This window comes from Rhinoraja longicauda, chromosome 1 (assembly GCF_053455715.1).
Source record: "Rhinoraja longicauda isolate Sanriku21f chromosome 1, sRhiLon1.1, whole genome shotgun sequence".
Classification (NCBI taxonomy): Eukaryota; Metazoa; Chordata; class Chondrichthyes; order Rajiformes; family Arhynchobatidae; genus Rhinoraja; species Rhinoraja longicauda.
Window position 1 is genome coordinate 125,976,871 of NC_135953.1, and position 16,880 is coordinate 125,993,750.

Sequence of the window (16,880 nt, forward strand, 5' to 3'; positions counted from 1 at the left end):
AGCCAAAAGTATGAGTATTCACATTCAACACGCTTGTTACAGACTTGCACAGACAGAAAACTATGAGCTACAGCTCTCTGTTCGCTGGCTGACTTCTCATCTACTTTAGATAGCCCACATGTACGTTTGAATGAAATTCATGTCGAGAGGTTTAAAAAAAAAGCGAAAGGGGTGGGGTGAATAAAATTCTCGTGCTGCTGAGGGTTAGTGGAGGAGGGGAATCCTTATAAATGCAAGCAAACAAGCACTTTGACTAGAATGACAAGAAAGACAATTTCATTCAGCAAAGAAAATGCTTTACTAAAAAGAGTACTGGGGCAGAATTGCATTTATTATTGCTCTTATCTATAGACTTAATATTTGGAAGAAACCTTTGAATGACCAGCTGATTTGGATTCTTTTTAAACTTGCCAAATCTGTCACAAGGGTGTCAGGCATTTCATACTTTACTTCTACAAAGCCATAGAAACCTCCAAGAGAGCTGGGAGCTGGGAGAACAAAAGTCTGGAACTCTACAATTTTTTGAAAAAGGGACCTAGGAATTGTGAGAAAATGCTACAGACCTTGTTAATTTTTTCCTAACATTGTCCTTTATCCGTCTATTCTGAAATTATGTTTAAAGGACAGTGAATTGTGCATTGCAGTTAGGCAAAAACAACAGAGATTATGACAGTCTCATCTCTGCTAGTCGCGATCCTCAGCGTTACTTTGCCCTCTCCCTCTCTTTACCTGGACTGGAGATGTTTGGATGATTACTATTTAGCTGATGATAACTTCACATGTGCTCGTAAGTTCACTTTTATTTTTATTCCGATACTTTAATGGTTAAATATCAAATAATGATTTAACATCTTGCTTGACATGAAGTAATTTTCCTGATTGATTAAATCATCAATTGATAGCCATTGAGTCAGAGAGTGATACAGTGTGAAAACCAGGCCCTTCGATGTTTTTAGTTATCATTTAATGTAGAATATTTTTTTAAAACACAGCCAGTATGTTAGCAAGATTTTTTTTATCAATATAATGTTTATATATAATTCAATTTATGATCTTAAAAATGTGTCCTGTACATTTGAAGTTGAATCTTAATTTTAAGATTTCAAAAGCTTTCCAAAAAACTTTTAGAAAATATTGGTTGTGCAAGTGTGTAGGTGACACTGTTGCTACATATGGGATTTGTGCACTGCTTATTGTGTAAGTAGAACATTTTCATTGTTAGATATGAAGAACTCCCTTTAGTTTAATGATTTTGAGGTAGGCAGCAAATAACACAGTGTTGGGCATCTTTTATCTGGGTAACATTTATAATTCCCATCTCAGAGTTGTGGCATGGTTACTTTTTCCCTGCGACCATCTTCTGTCCTTCTACCCCATGAAAATCCTAAATTCTCCCAGTTCCAACCAATACTGCACAATTCCCCATTATCCTTCAGCTGCTCGGGGCCTAAATCTGGAATCTCAGAGTTATTTGCTGCCTTCTCATGAAAATGATGTTGTCTAAGCCACACACTCTAATAATATCTAGGCTGCATTATGTGTGATACCGTGAGAGACCTGCAATGTTTCCTGTGATCATTTCTAGATGAGGCTTTACATGGGCCTTTCATTTCATTAAATTTTATTCTCGTATTCTCGACCAACCACAAACAGGTCACTTAGTTATCGTCTAACTGAGTTTTATTGGACCTTGGTTTGGATCATTTGGCTGCTGTGTTTCCAATGTTACAACTTGTGGTTGGCCTTCGAGACTACTTCATTGGCTGTGAAACACTTTAGGATATCTTGACTTCCGGAAGGCACAATATATCTTAACATACTGTGAATTAAGCTGTGATGAAGAAATTTATGCAGCTGAGTTTGTAGACTAGTTTTAGTTCAGTTTAGCTGAGAGAAACAGTGTGGAAACAGGCCCTTCGGCCCACCGAGTTTGCACCAACCAATGGTTACCCCGTACACTAGCACTATCCTACACACGAGGGACAAAGTACAATTTACAGAAGCCAATTAAACTACAAACCTGTACGTCTTTGGAATGTGGAGTGAGGAAACCGAAGCACCTGTAGGAAACTCACGTGGTCACGGGAGGAATGTACAAACTCCATACTGACAGCACCTGTAGTCAGCATCGAAGCCGGGTCTCTGGTGCTGTAAGGCATCAACTTTACCACTGCACCACTGTGATCATTTCTAGATGAGACTTTACATGGGCCTTTCATTTCATTACATTTTATTCTCGTACTCTCGACCAACTATAAATACAAATATATTTTTCCAGGGTTATTGCAGTTCCTATTGCAGTCGCAGTTGAATTTCTAGCAGACAAGCAGGAGAATTCCTTTCAAAAGAAACAAGCAACTTGCTGGAGCAGCATCTTTTGGTAGAAAAAAATGGTCAATATTTCTCGTTGAAACCCTGAGAAGATTTCAGGATTTTGACCTGAAATCCCAACCATTCCTTTCCACTCACAGATACTGCACGATCCGCTGAATTCCTCCAGCAGATTGTTTGTTGCTCCTGATTCCAGCATCTGCAGTCACTTGAATCACCAAATTCCTTTTGAAATTCACACGTGCATGCTTAGAGATTCATTGCCAGTCTGGGATATCTGGAAATGGCTTTATTGTGCCCTGTACTTTCTTTTACTGAAGAAGTGTCCGGAGAGCAGAGGTGACTTGGACCCTCTCCAATTTTGTGGATGCTGAGGTGACTGATGGGGTCAATGTGATGAGGCAGGATATCATGGGCATGTGGGTAATTTGTGAGGTAATCCATTCCTTCAGCCATTTACACAGGGGCTCTATTTGCTCCTAATAGATGGACTCGGGGATCTCTATAGCATCCCAAGTGCTATTTCAAATTTGTGGAATTCTCTGCCTCAGAAGGCAGTGGAGGCTGATTCACTGGATGTTTTCCAAAAGCGAGTTAGATAGAGCTCTTCGGGCTAATGGAATCAAGGGATATGGGGAGAAGGCAGGAATGGAGTGCTGATTATGGATGATCAGCCATGATCACATTGAATGGCGGTGCTGGCCCGATGGGCCAAGGGTGCTGGCTCGAAGGGCCATATTTTCTATGTTTCTATGTTTCAAGGTTTCTCCACTTTGAGCAGTGATGGGCCAGGGATTCTCAAGGGTCAGTGGGAATGTTGCATTTTTCAAGCTGGCACGATGGTGCAGTAGTTAGTGCTGCTGCTTCACAGCTCCAGGGACCAGGCTTTCATCGTGTCTGTGTTCTCTACTTGGAGTTTACATGTACTCCCCATGAGTGTGTGAGCTACTGCTGGGTGCTCCAGTTTCCTCCCACATCTCAATTTACTGCAAATTTCCCCCAGCTTGTGGGTAAATGGCAATGAATCAAAGGAGAATTGATGGGAATATAAGAGATAATAAGTCCCAGGAGTGAAGGGAAAATAATGAGAGGGGGAACTAGACTGACAGAATTGCTCCGTTGCGAACCGACTTGGAGCTGATGGGTCCAATGGCCTCCTTCAATGTTGGAGTAAATAAGGTTTTGAGAACATCCATGAGTCTTTTCCTCTGTCTACTTGGTAATCTGATCTCATGATAGAAGTCAAAATAGAGCAATGTGAGCAACACGCCCTGTTCAACGCGGCTGGCTGAATGTAACTACGGCCACAATGCTGGTGACTTTAGTCTGTGAGAGGACACCAAGATTGGGTTTACTGATCCGTTCATTGAATTTGGAGGATTTTGTGGAGAATTCATTGGTGGTATTTTCTAGTGCCTTGAAGTGCTTGCTCTTGGTAGTCCATGTCTGAAAAGCATATCGGAGGGCAGAGCTTATTTCTGCATCGCAGCCACACTTTATGCCAGGTCTGAAGACTTGATCTTTAAACTCTCTTGTTCTGAATAGTGTTAATCATATCATGATATATATCATATCATCATATCATATATATACATCATATCATATATATACAGCCGGAAACAGGCCTTTTCGGCCCACCAAGTCCGTGCCGCCCAGCGATCCCCGTACATTAACACTATCCTACACCCACTAGGGACAATTTTTACATTTACCCAGCCAATTAACCTACATACCTGTACGTCTTTGGAGTGTGCGGGGATCGCTGGTCGGCGCAGACCCGGTGGGCCGAGAGGGCCTGTTTCCGCGCTGTATCTCTAAACTATATCTCTAACCTTTAGCTTATGAGAAGAGCATTCAGTAGTCTGACTACAGCAGGAAAGCTGTCCTGAATCTGGTGGTGTGTGCTCTCAAGCTTTTGTATCTGCTGCCCAACAGAAGAGGGAATGACCAGGGTGTGAATGGCCCTTGATTAGGTTCGCTGCTTTCCTGATGCAGTATGAAGTGTAAATTGAATCAAAGTGGAGGGTGGGTTGGGGGGGGGGGGGGGGGCTGAGATTGTGTGATGGACTAGGCTACATCAACAACTCTGCAATTTCTTGCGGTATTCCCAATACATGAACCGGTTTCTACTGTGCATCTGTAGAAGTTGGTAAGATTCATTGTAAACATACCAAATGTACGTAGTCGTCTGAGGAAGTAGAGGTGGCTTTCTTCCATGTTGGATTAAATATGGGTTTGAGACCACCCATGATTCTCAACCTTCTCAGACGTTTTAATGAATAAATGGGCATGTACAAGCATCATCGTCATTCTCAGCATGACTCTATAGATTCCGGGTCAGTTCCTGTGGATTGGAGGGTAGCTAATGTTATCCCACTTTTCAAGAAAGGAGGGAGAGAGAAAACGGGAAATTATAGACCAGTTAGTCTGACATCAGTGGTGGGGAAGATGCTGGAGTCAATTATAAAAGACAAAATTGCGGAGCATTTGGATAGCAGTAACAGGATCGTTCCGAGTCAGCATGGATTTACGAAGGGGAAATCATGCTTGACTAATCTACTGGAATTTTTTGAGGATATAAAAATTTTGAAAGGGACCCCTGGAATTTAGAAGGATGAGGGGCGATCTTATTGAAACGTATAAGATAATTAGGGGATTGGACACATTAGAGGCAGGAAACATGTTCCCAATGTTGGGGGAGTCCAGAACAAGGGGCCACAGTTTAAGAATAAGGGGTAGGCCATTTAGAACGGAGATGAGGAAGAACTTTTTCAGTCAGAGAGTGGTGAAGGTGTGGAATTCTCTGCCTCAGAAGGCAGTGGAGGCCAGTTCGTTGGATGCTTTCAAGAGAGAGCTGGATAGAGCTCTTAAGGATAGCGGAGTGAGGGGGTATGGGGAGAAGGCAGGAACGGGGTACTGATTGAGAGTGATCAGCCATGATCGCATTGAATGACGGTGCTGGCTCGAAGGGCTGAATGGCCTACTCCTGCACCTATTGTCTATTGTCTATTGTCTAACTAGGAAAATTGACAGGGAAGAGCCGGTGGATGTGGTGTACCTCGACTTTCAGAAAGCCTTCAACAAGGTCCCACATAGGAGATTGGTGGGCAAAATTAGAGCACATGGTATTGGAGGTAGGGTACTGACATGGATAGAAAGTTGGTTGACAGACAGAAAGCAAAGAGTGTGGATAAATGGGTCCCTTTCAGAATGGCAGGCAGTGACTAGTGGGGTATCGCAAGGCTTGGTGTTGGGACCGCAGCTATTTACAATATACATCAATGACTTGGATGAAGGGATTAAAAGTACCATTAGCAAATTTGCAGATGATACAAAGCTGGGTGGCAGTGTGAACTGTGAGGAAGATGCTATGAGGTTGCACGGTGACTTGGACAGGTTGTGTGAGTGGGCGGATGCATGCCAGATGCAGTTTAATGTGGATAAGTGTGAGGTTATCCACTTTGGTGGTAAGAATAGGAAGGCAGATTATTATCTGAATGGTGTCAAGTTAGGAAAAGGGGATGTACAACGTGATCTGGGTGTCCTAGTGCATCAGTCACTGAAAGGAAGCATGCAGGTACAGCAGGCAGTGAAGAAAGCCAATGGAATGTTGGCCTTCATAACAAGAGGAGTTGAGTATAGGAGCAAAGAGGTCCTTCTGCAGTTGTACAGGGCCCTAGTGAGACCGCACCTGGAGTACTGTGTGCAGTTTTGGTCTCCAAATTTGAGGAAGGATATTCTTGCTATTGAGGGCTTGCAGCGTAGGTTTACTAGGTTAATTCTCGGAATGGCGGGACTGTCATATGTTGAAAGACTGGAGCGACTAGGCTTGTATACACTGGAATTTAGAAGGATGAGAGGGGATCTTATCGAAACGTAGAAGATTATTAAGGGGTTGGACACATTAGAGGCAGGAAACATGTTCCCAATGTTGGGGGAGTCCAGAGCCAGGGGCCACAGTTTAAGAATAAAGGGTAGGCCATTTAGAACAGAAATGAGGAAAAACTTTTTCAGTCAGAGAGTTGTGAATCTGTGGAATTCTCTGCCTCAGAGGGCAGTGGAGGCCAATTCTCTGAATACATTCAAGAGAGAGCTAGATAGAGCTCTTAAGGATAACGGAGTCATGGGGTATGGGGAGAAAGCAGGAACGGGGTACTGATTGAGAATGATCAGCCATGATCACATTGAATGGCGGTGCTGGCTCGAAGGGCCGAATGGTCTACTCCTGCACCTATTGTCCATTGTCTATTGTCTAGAGGCTTGGGTGACTTTAGTTCTGTTCGTAGAACATCTTCTGCAACTTCTGAAGTCTCCTGCACTCTTGGTGGACAAGAACAAAAACATTGGGTAGATGAGGCAACTTTTTTTGATGATGATCTTCACTGAGATTGGGTCTTCTGTTGACACCCTGGTTAGGATCTTGACATGCAAACCATTATGAAGCAAACGTAAGAAAGGGATGAAATTCTGTGGGCAGCTGGACTTGAGGAGAGTACTCAGCAATTCCTCCAGGTTGGTAGGGTCAAGGGATTTAGGGAGGTCAACAAAGGTCAGCATTGGTACTGTGTAGGAAGGGACTGCAGATGCTGGTTTAAACCGAAGGTAGACACAAAGTCTGGAGAAGGGTCTTGACCCAAAATGTCACCCATTCCTTCTCTCCAGAGATGCTGTCTGTCTCGCTGAGTTACTCCAGCATTTTGTGTGTATCTTCAACATTGGTACTGTTCCCTGCATTTCTCTTGGAGTTGTATTGCGTGAAGATTTAAGGGTGGGCAATGCATGCTAATCATGTCAAGAATGCCCAGTTCCGAAAATGAATATGAATAGTAAGAGATGTCCATTAGGGCCTCTTGATTGATAGAATTGAGATTTGGGGTTCAGCTGATCAGCAGCTGATAGGAGGTGGATGAGTAGGAAGACCCTACTGTGGTTAATATATTGGACTTTGATCCTTTCTTGTAGATGGTCATGACAACGGCAGCACTGGGGGGGACCGATCTATCTTCCTCTTTCCAGTTGCGGACAATGAGATTGTGGATTTGTGACTAATTGTGGTGGCTCCACCACCAAGTTTTAGAACTGCAGCTATGACACCATCTGCTCCAAAAGCCTTGAATTTGTTTTAGGTAGTACATGGCTTGTTGGTCATGAGGGTTGGCCAGACTGGACATAATAAACTGTAGTAGGATGGGTCAAGAGTGCTCATGTCAATGACAGATTTGTGATGAGGGGTGTTTTTGAAATGTTCCTCCAGTGGGTGTTTATATTTCTCTGTTCTTAAGACGTTCACCATTCTCTGCTCTCAGTGTGGTGGGCCTTGTATGTTTGGGTCATAAATGCCTTGAACTCACACAGGTAATGGTTGTAGTGAGCAGCTGCATCATAGTCATAGAGTCTTACAGCATAGAAACAGCCCCTTTGGACCAAATTGCCCACACTGACCAACATGTCCCATCTACACTAGCCCCACCTGCCTGCGTTTGTCCTACATCCCTCTAAACCTGTTACATTCAGGTCTAATTTCTTAGTGTTGTCATAGCACCTGTCTCAACTACCCTTTCTGGCAGCTCGTTTCATACACCCACCACCCTTTGTGTGAAAATGTTACCCTTCAGGTTCCTATTAAAACTTTTTTCTCACCTCACCATAAACCTATGTCCTCTGGTCCTTGATTTCCCTACTCTGGGCAAGAGACTCTGCGCATCAACCCATTCTATTCCTCTCATGATTTATTACGGCTGCCATCAGTTTTTTAGGTTATGGATTTCCACCACAATTTGAAGTTTGGGACATGGAATATGAGGACCCTCGTGGACAGTTGTAGCAGAGAAACACTTGACTGTTGTTCTGCTACTTTAAATTAAGAACTCAGACACTTTGACATCAACATCACTGTCCTGAGTGAAGCACAAAGTGTGGGAGATGGCCATTTTAAGGAATAAGGCAGGGAGTACACCAAGGAGAACTTCTCAAGGTATGTCTACCTTGAAGAAGTCCTCCTCTTCTCTCTGACAAGAGTTCAGTAGTCTATCTTTGGTTCGAGAGCAAGCAAGATTATGAGGGACCCCTGCCACCCCAGCAACGGACTGTTCCAGATGCTACGATCAGGCAAACGCCTCCGCTGTCACGTTGTGAAAACGGAGAGGATGAGATGGAGTTTCTTCCCACAGGCCATCAGGACTGTTAACTTTTATAACTCCAGGGACTAAATTTTGTCTTCTCTGTATTAACTGTATTAACTTATTTATATGCTGTAACTGTAATTCTTTTTTTGTGCACAATCCGCAGGCATTGCCACTTTCATTTCACTGCACATCAGGAGCAGTCCGGTTTTATAATCATCAGCTGCACTCAATGCATTCTTATGTGCATTTTTGGCTACAAGAACATTACCGAAATAATATTCAAAAAATAATTATCTTACTCCTTGAATTTCATTTTACATTTGTTAAATCGTCTGGGCATTTGGAACATGTTTAAATCATAGCTCTCAGAGAAACAGTGAGGATTTTTCCCATACATTTCCATGCAGCAGAAGCTTTGCACAATTTCTCACTGATTACTTCAAAGAACATTAAAAAATCATTTCAGATGTTTTATGATCCAATGCATGACTGTGGAATCTGCCCAGCATTTTCTTATATTTTCACATGATTTTAGACTTTAGACTTTAGAGATTCAGCATGGAAGCAGGCCCTTCGGCCCACAGAGTCCGTGCCAACTGGCGATCCCCGTACACTAACACTATCCTACACATTAGGGACAATTTCCAATTTTACCAAAGTCAATTAACTACAAACCATCTTTGGAGTGTGGGAGGAAACCGGAGCACCCAGAGAAAAACCCATGCAGTAACAGGGAGAACGTGCAAACTTCATATAGACAGCACTCGCAGCCAGGATCACCCCTGGGTCTCTGGTGCTGTACGGCAGCAACTCTACCGCTGTGCTGCCTTGTGTCACATGTGAGTTTATTTAAGCTAGAATAATCATTGTCAACTCCTTTCCATTGCATATTTAGTCACTGCGAATAATTGCTATGCAAGATTCCAAACTGATCCTTTCCAATGGAATAATGTAAAAGTTGTAATCGTTTTGAGCTTGGACACCTTAACAGTTTAAATAACTGAACACTAACTTTTAAAACACCAGAGTGCAGGGCATCAGAGGACTGAGTAAGAGATGAATTGAGCCAAAAGTAGCCACCATGCCAGTAGCAACAAACTATGAGCAGTCACAAGCATTCAGAGGTTAGCGTGCCTTCGTTAGCATAAATCTGTCAATGGTCCTTTCAATGCTTCCCATAGTATTCAGATTTGTAATCCAGTTATTTACCAATTTAACAAAGGCATTTTTTATTTTTTATCTTCAGGGCATGAGTTGCAAGGTGTTATTTATTTTTCCCTTTCTATTTTGTCGTAATAAATAATGCCAACCAAACGACAGTGAGATATCGGTCAAATATAATTTTCTGTTCAATATCACAATTTAACCTTCCCTTTAATTTGTTGCTTCCATGACTTGCTTTCACAGGCATTTCCTTAAATCGAATTTGTCCAAACGTTACAGGGATTTTTTAAACTCTTTTTTTTATGTGCCAATATAAATGAGACCCGATTGCAGGTGTCATTTACTGAATGTGCTAGCAAGCACAAATAAGGCGAACACAAAAAAACGCTTCAGACAACAATTGTGTCTGCTCCATCAAACGTCACCCTGCTTTCACGAACTTTCTCAGCCTCTGAAATGGCTAGAATATTAATTACTGCGCCATTCAGAGAGCTTACACCGTGAACGCACGCAAGGTTTTTGCTGAATTTGAATGCAAAATCTCCCGATGCATTCTAAAGATGTTATTGGGTCTTCTGCCAGATTCTTGCTCTTTCATGCAAAATAATTTGTCAAGTTTCTCTGGATACTTTTGTTAGAGCTTACATCATTTTATGGTAGAAACAATTGACTTTGGAGCAGAATGTTGCTAGGATAAGTGAAAGCTGGGTCATAGCTAAGGATGGTGATGAATTTTAATTATATCCCAACCCCCATGGTCTAGAACATCTGTGTCATTTAGATTTTTTAATTTAATAAAACCGTAAGACCATAAGACATCTGAACAGAATTAGGCTATCCAGCCCATCGATTTTGGGCCCATTCAGTCATGGCTGATCTAATTTTCCCTCGCAACCCCATGCTTTTACCTTCTCTCCGTAACCTTTGACACCCTTAATAATCAGGAACAAATATCAATCTCCGCCTTAAAAATACCTAAAGACTTGGCCTCCATCAATGTGTGTGGCATTGAATTTCCTCCAGACCTTTGGGGTAAATAAATTCCTCCTCATCTGCATTCTAAAGGTGCGCCCTTTTGTTCTAAGGCTGTGTACTCTGGACCTAGATTCTCCCACTACTGAAAACATCCTCTCCACATCCAGAATATCTAGAATATCTATCTAGAATATCTTAATGTATCACTGATATGTTCAATAACGGTGCCCATACCTTTAAAAGATTTATTTTCCATGTTTTCTACTTTTAAGTTGCCCATACTGGGCGATGCGACAGTTTCCAATTCAGACTCCCAGGGCTGGATTTTAATTCTTCGACACATTAGATGTTGGTAGGTGGAGACAAAGTAACATGGGCAAATCTGAAATTATTGGAACTTACAGTCATTTTAATTTAACCGCAGCTTTCATGTTATAATCACGGGGTTTAGCGGGCACAATGATGACACACAGCAATTCAAATTAAGCTCCACTGTATGAAGTCGTATGTCCAGAATGGCATTTCATAGTCATAGAATGATACAGTGAGGAAACAGGCCCTTCTGCCCAACTTGCCCACACCGGCCAACATGTCCCAGCTACACTAGTCCCACCCCTGCCCGCGTTTGGCCCATATCCCTCCAAACCTGTCCTATCCTTGTACCTGTTTAACTGTTTCTTAAATGTTGGGATAGTCAATAGACAATAGACAATAGACAATAGGTGCAGGAGTAGGCCATTCAGCCCTTCGAGCCAGCACCGCCATTCAATGCGATCATGGCTGATCACTCTCAATCAGTACCCCGTTCCTGCCTTCTCCCCATACCCCCTCACTCGACTATCCTTAAGAGCTCTATCCAGCTCTCTCTTGAAAGCATCCAACGAACTGGCCTCCACTGCCTTCTGAGGCAGAGAATTCCACACCTTCACCACTCTCTGACTGAAAAAGTTCTTCCTCATCTCCGTTCTAAATGGCCTACCCCTTATTCTTAAACTGTGGCCCCTTGTTCTGGACTCCCCCAACATTGGGAACATGTTTCCTGCCTCTAACGTGTCCAACCCCTTAATAATCTTATACGTTTCGATGACTTGGCCTCCACAACCTTCCTTGGCAATGAATTCCACAGATTCATCAAACTCTGACGAAAGAAATTCCTCCTCATCTCCTTCCTAAAGGAACGTCCGTTAATTCTGAGGCAATGACCTCTGGTCCTGGACTCTCTCACTAGTGGAAACATCCTCTCCACATCCACTCTATCCAGGCCTTTCACTGCTCTCTGGAGTTGGCTGGAAAACGTAGAGAGGTATCTCTGTGGCTGTATGCACGGTGGCGCAGCGGTAGAGTTGCTACCTTACAGCGAATGCAGCGCCAGAGACTCAGGTTCGATCCTGACTACGGGCGCCATCTGTACGGAGTTTGTACGTTCTCCCCGTGACCTGCGTGGGTTTTCTCCGAGATCGGTTTCCTCCCACACTTCAAAGACGTACAGGTATGTAGGTTAATTGGCTGGGCAAATGTAAAAATTGTCCCTAGTGGGTGTAGGATAGTGTTAATGTGCGGGGATCGCTAGGCAGCGCGGACCCGGTGGGCCGAAGGGCCTGTTTCTGCGCTGTATCTCTAAATCTAAATCTAAGCAAGGTCACTCAGATTCATATTCCCTTCTTTAGGAGGTAGCGGCCCGGAAGCAGCACTCAGGTACTGTAGCAGTGGGGCTGCCTACTACTGGATTCAGGGTCACACACAGTTTAATTATCTGAGCAGATCAGAGAAAGGTAAGCACAATCTCACATTAACCTACATCCTGATCAGTTCAGTTCACTTAGTTTATTGTCACGTGGACCGAGGTACAGTAAAACGCTTTTGTTACGTGCTGCCCAATCAGCAGAAAGACAATACATACTTACAATCGAGCCATTCACAGTGTCCAGATAGTGTAAGAAAATAACTGCAGATGCTGGTACAAATCGAAGGTCTGAAGAAGGGTCTTGACCCGAAACGTCACCCATTCCTTCTCTCCTGAGATGCTGCCTGACCTGCTGAGTTACTACAGTGCCCAGATACATGCAAAGGGAATAACGTTCAGTGCAAGGTACAGCCAGTAACGTGCACATTAATAGAACCTCTTCAATCAGCTCTACTGTGACAAATTATACCTCAGAGCACCAGCTTCCAGGGTTAAATCCTGACTATATGTGCTGTGTATGTGGAGTTGGCATGTTCTCCCAGTGGCCATATGGGTTATTCCCCCAGGTGCCCTGATTTCCTCCAACATACCAAAGTCTGTGGATTTACCCAAAACGCTGGAGTAACTCAGCGGGACAGGCAGCATCTCTGGAGAGAAGGAATGGGTGACGTTTTGGGTCAAGACCCTTCTTCAAACTGTGGTTAGTTGGTTTAATGCCCACTGTATAGTAATACCTTTACTGAACAGTATCCAACAAAAGAATTTCACTGTACCTTGGCACAAGTGACAATAAAGTACTATTGGTCTATGGAACCACTGACCCACTGTAATTTGCCCCTAGTGTATCAGTGCTTGATAGAATCTTAGGGGGGTTGATGGGAATGTGGCAAGTATTTTTAAACATGAGATTAATGTAGGGTGCTTAGAGGTCAGTGTGGACAGTGAGCCAAGGTTCCTATGCTGCAAGAATCTATGACTTTGTGACAAAGCATCTGCCACCAGCCCGATTGATTTGTGAGTGGCCAACAGTGCTGTCCTTTGTTTAGTTTAGTTTAGTTTAGAGAAACAGCGCGGAAACAGGCCCTTCGGCCCACCAAGTCCGCACCGCCCAGCGATCTCCGCACATTAAGACTACCCCACGCACACTAGGGATAATTTTACATTAATATCAAGCCAATTAACCTACAAACCCGTACGTCTTTGGAGTGTGGGAGGAAACCGAAAATCTCGGAGAAAACCCCCCGCACGTCATGGGGAGAACGTACAAACTCCATATAGACAGCGCCCATAGTCGGGATCGAACCCCAGTCTCTGGCCCTGTAAGGCAGCAACTCTACCACTGTGCCACCAAACCGCCCGTGCCGTGTCATTTGGAATGATCCCAAGGTGCAGACGGTGAGGCAGCAGTCATCTTCACAAACCATTCTTGCCCTTGCACCCAACAGACAGCAGGTTCTCTTTCAATTAATGTCCATTTTGTTCTTCTCTGATTCATCAGCAGTGATGAAAGTCTCATTGACTGTGCACTTATAAGTCAGGCAGCACCGCACTAAAATCTGCACAAAATAATATTCCAAATTGTAAAGGGAATCTGATCTTTCTTTATAGCAAGCACTTGAACTTCTCGACATGAATATCAGTTTTATAAAAATGCCTGGTTTAATGAAAGATATCTGTCATTCTGTTTACTATCTGTACGGACTGAGAGGAATGTTCCTTGTACACTCTGTGATTATTTCTTCAGGTAACATGTCATTATACAAGCAAAGACCTGTATCCTTTTGCTTTTTAATGCCACCTGCATGTTAATCTCAATTCCACAAAACAAAAAAATAGGTCAGAGTTAAGTTGGTTTCAAACGTGTACAATGAGTATAGTCCTCACAACTAGTAGTTGGAAATTTTGGTATTTCATTATTTTAAGGCAAGCCTTAAAGCAATAGTGTCCTCAAGTATTTCCTGAAAAACTATTGAAAAGTCAATTATATGTAGCAGCAATAAAATCAAAATTATTTACTCTATTACTCAAAGTAGATATCTTTGTATTTCTGCCAAGGTGAGACACACCTTCAACTTATAACAGCTCCTAATGAAACAGAGCCGATCAGACTTTGAGCATGGTTCAAAGGAAAGATACGATTGTGTACACTTTCATAGTTGGAAACTGGACTTTCTGACCGCTTGCCAATATTTCTTCCACACCTTGCAGATTTTGAAAGCTGAGGTGCAACTGTATAGAGTTCTCTGACTGTTTCAATGGTCTGCAGGCTTTCTTTTCCGTGAGCAAGTATAGTGGAGACTATAATTGATCAAGCAAATGTCATCTCTCACTGACTTGACGCAAAGATCAATGGTTCAATGGTGGTTTATTGTTACGTGTACGCACTGCACAGTGAAATTCTCTTTGCATAGCTCACGAGTCGTTATATTTTGGCGCCATTTACAAAAGTCCAAAGTCCGGTTCACGTGCTCAATACCCATCCAGATAAGTCCCAAGCTACTGCAGGGCCACCTCCATCACCCTTGACCGGTTCGGCCCATGAACCAATGTCCCTCTCCTGACCGACTTTGTGTCCCGGGGATAGCTCCTGCAGCCAACCTTAAAGGTTAAACCCTCTACCACCGGCCCACTCCTCACGTCCGTTGTTGCCAGTGGCTCTGACCTCCTCGACTCTCTGGTCTTCGGGGCTGAGCTCGGCGGCTTCCGAGCTCCCCCACTAGGGGCAGAGGTCCCACCGGGCCTGCCACCGCCTGTGGCCCGCCAGGTCTTCCTTCGCGGCCGCCCGCCGGGTTCTTCTTAGTTCGGCTCCACGTGGCATCATGGCTCCTTCTGTCGCCTGGGGGGTGGATTGTGTGGGTGCTGGACAAATGATGTGGATGAGTAAGGAGCAGGATTAGAGGGAGCAGGTGTAGAGGGGAAGAGGAAGTGATATGTAGGAACATTGGGGTGGTAGAGGAACCAAGGGGAGGGAGTGGAGAGACCTGAAGTTAGAGTCGTAATCATAGAATCATAGAGTGATATAGTGAGGAAACAGGCCCTTCGACCCAACGCCCACACTGGCCAACATGTCCCAGCTACACTAGTCCCACCCGCCTACGTTTGATCCGTATCTCTCTAAACCTGTCCTATACATGTACCTGTCTAACTGTTTCTTGAACATTGGGATAGTCCCAGCCTCAACTACCTCCTCTGGCAGCTTGTTCCATACACCCACCACCCTTTTAGTGTGAAAAGGTTACCCCTCAGATTCTTATTAAATCTTTTCCCCTTCACCTTAAACATATGTCCTCTGGTCCATGATTCACATACTCTGGGCAAGAGACTCTGCGCATCTACCTGATCTATTTCTCTCATGATCTTATGCACCTCTATAAGATCACCCCTCAACCTCCTGCGCTCCAAGAAACAGAGTCCCAGCCTAAACTCAACCTCAGACCCTCTAGTCCTGACAACATCCTCGTAAATCTTCTCTGTACCCTTTTCCAGGTTTCCAGCTTGACAACAGAGAATTCAATGTTCATGCCATCGGGCTGTAGACTAATGAGGGAATGTGATGTGCATTTGGCCTCACACTGGCCTAGTTTGCATGTCACCATCATAAATGAAAGGAAAAGCAGATAGATAGATACTGTAGATCTTCTTATCTGATATCTGTTTAAAAGGCAAACAACTGAGTCACAGCAGTCTCAGAAGGATTTTGCAGTGAAGGTATTGAGCAAATGAGCAACGGATAAGAACATTATTTTTCATCAACAGACTTTTGCAATATCAACACTATAGTCAGCCACTATAGAGGGAGTAGTTTTCATGAGATGATTCAGATGTGTTGTAGTCAGTGGTAAGAAGTACTTACAGATGTACCTTTTCCAAGGTTTGCAGTAATTCAGTAATTCAGTTTGATTGTCTTTGCAGCTTTTAAATTTTATAATATTCACTTGAGGTGTCTTTCTACATGTTTCTTTCCTGGTAATAAAAAAGACGATTAAGTGTGGCATCAAGGGCAACAGTTGAGGTTGTTCTAAATCACAACCTTGATTCAGGCACGTTTGTGGAGCTGCATGGAGATTTTCAACAACTTTTACCTTCCATAGAGGAACTTGTCGTTAAGTTACAGCCATTGACACAGATTATACCTGGTGTCTGGTGGGTTTCTTGCATGAAACCAGAAGCAGATTAGACGCATCACTTCAACTATTGCTGAATATGTAAATGAACAAGTGTGTATTACATCTGAATGACGTTCCTTAGCCTGTTGATACCAGATATCCATGAACAAAATCCTTCTGACCATTTGTCATTGTGAACTAGGCTCTGTCCTTTTGGCGATTGGCGGTGGGGTGAAGGGATGGGGCAGGACACAAGGAATTTGACACAAAACATAGAACTTAGAACTGCACAGCACACGAGCAGGTCCTTCAGCTCACAGTGTCTGTTCTGAACATGATCACAACTTAAACTAATCATTTTTGCCTGTGTGCTCTCCATATCCCTCCAATCCATGAGGAGGATATGAATGAATATGTTTATTGGCCAAGTATGTCCTCACACAAAGAATGTGCCTTGGTGCTCCGCTCACAAATGACAACACAAACATACAGTTA

The 16,880-nt window shown here is 43.4% G+C and overlaps 1 protein-coding gene across 1 annotated transcript in view; it reads left to right on the top strand.

Annotated features, from left to right (window-relative positions):
• The first annotated feature begins 275 nt into the window (after positions 1-275).
• Positions 276-16,880, top strand: part of egf (epidermal growth factor) — a 95,152-nt gene continuing 78,547 nt past the window's right edge. The window contains exon 1 of the mRNA XM_078412433.1: positions 276-787. Coding sequence (XP_078268559.1) covers positions 667-787 — 121 coding nt within the window. The 5' untranslated portion in view covers positions 276-666. The remainder of the gene's footprint in view (positions 788-16,880) is intronic.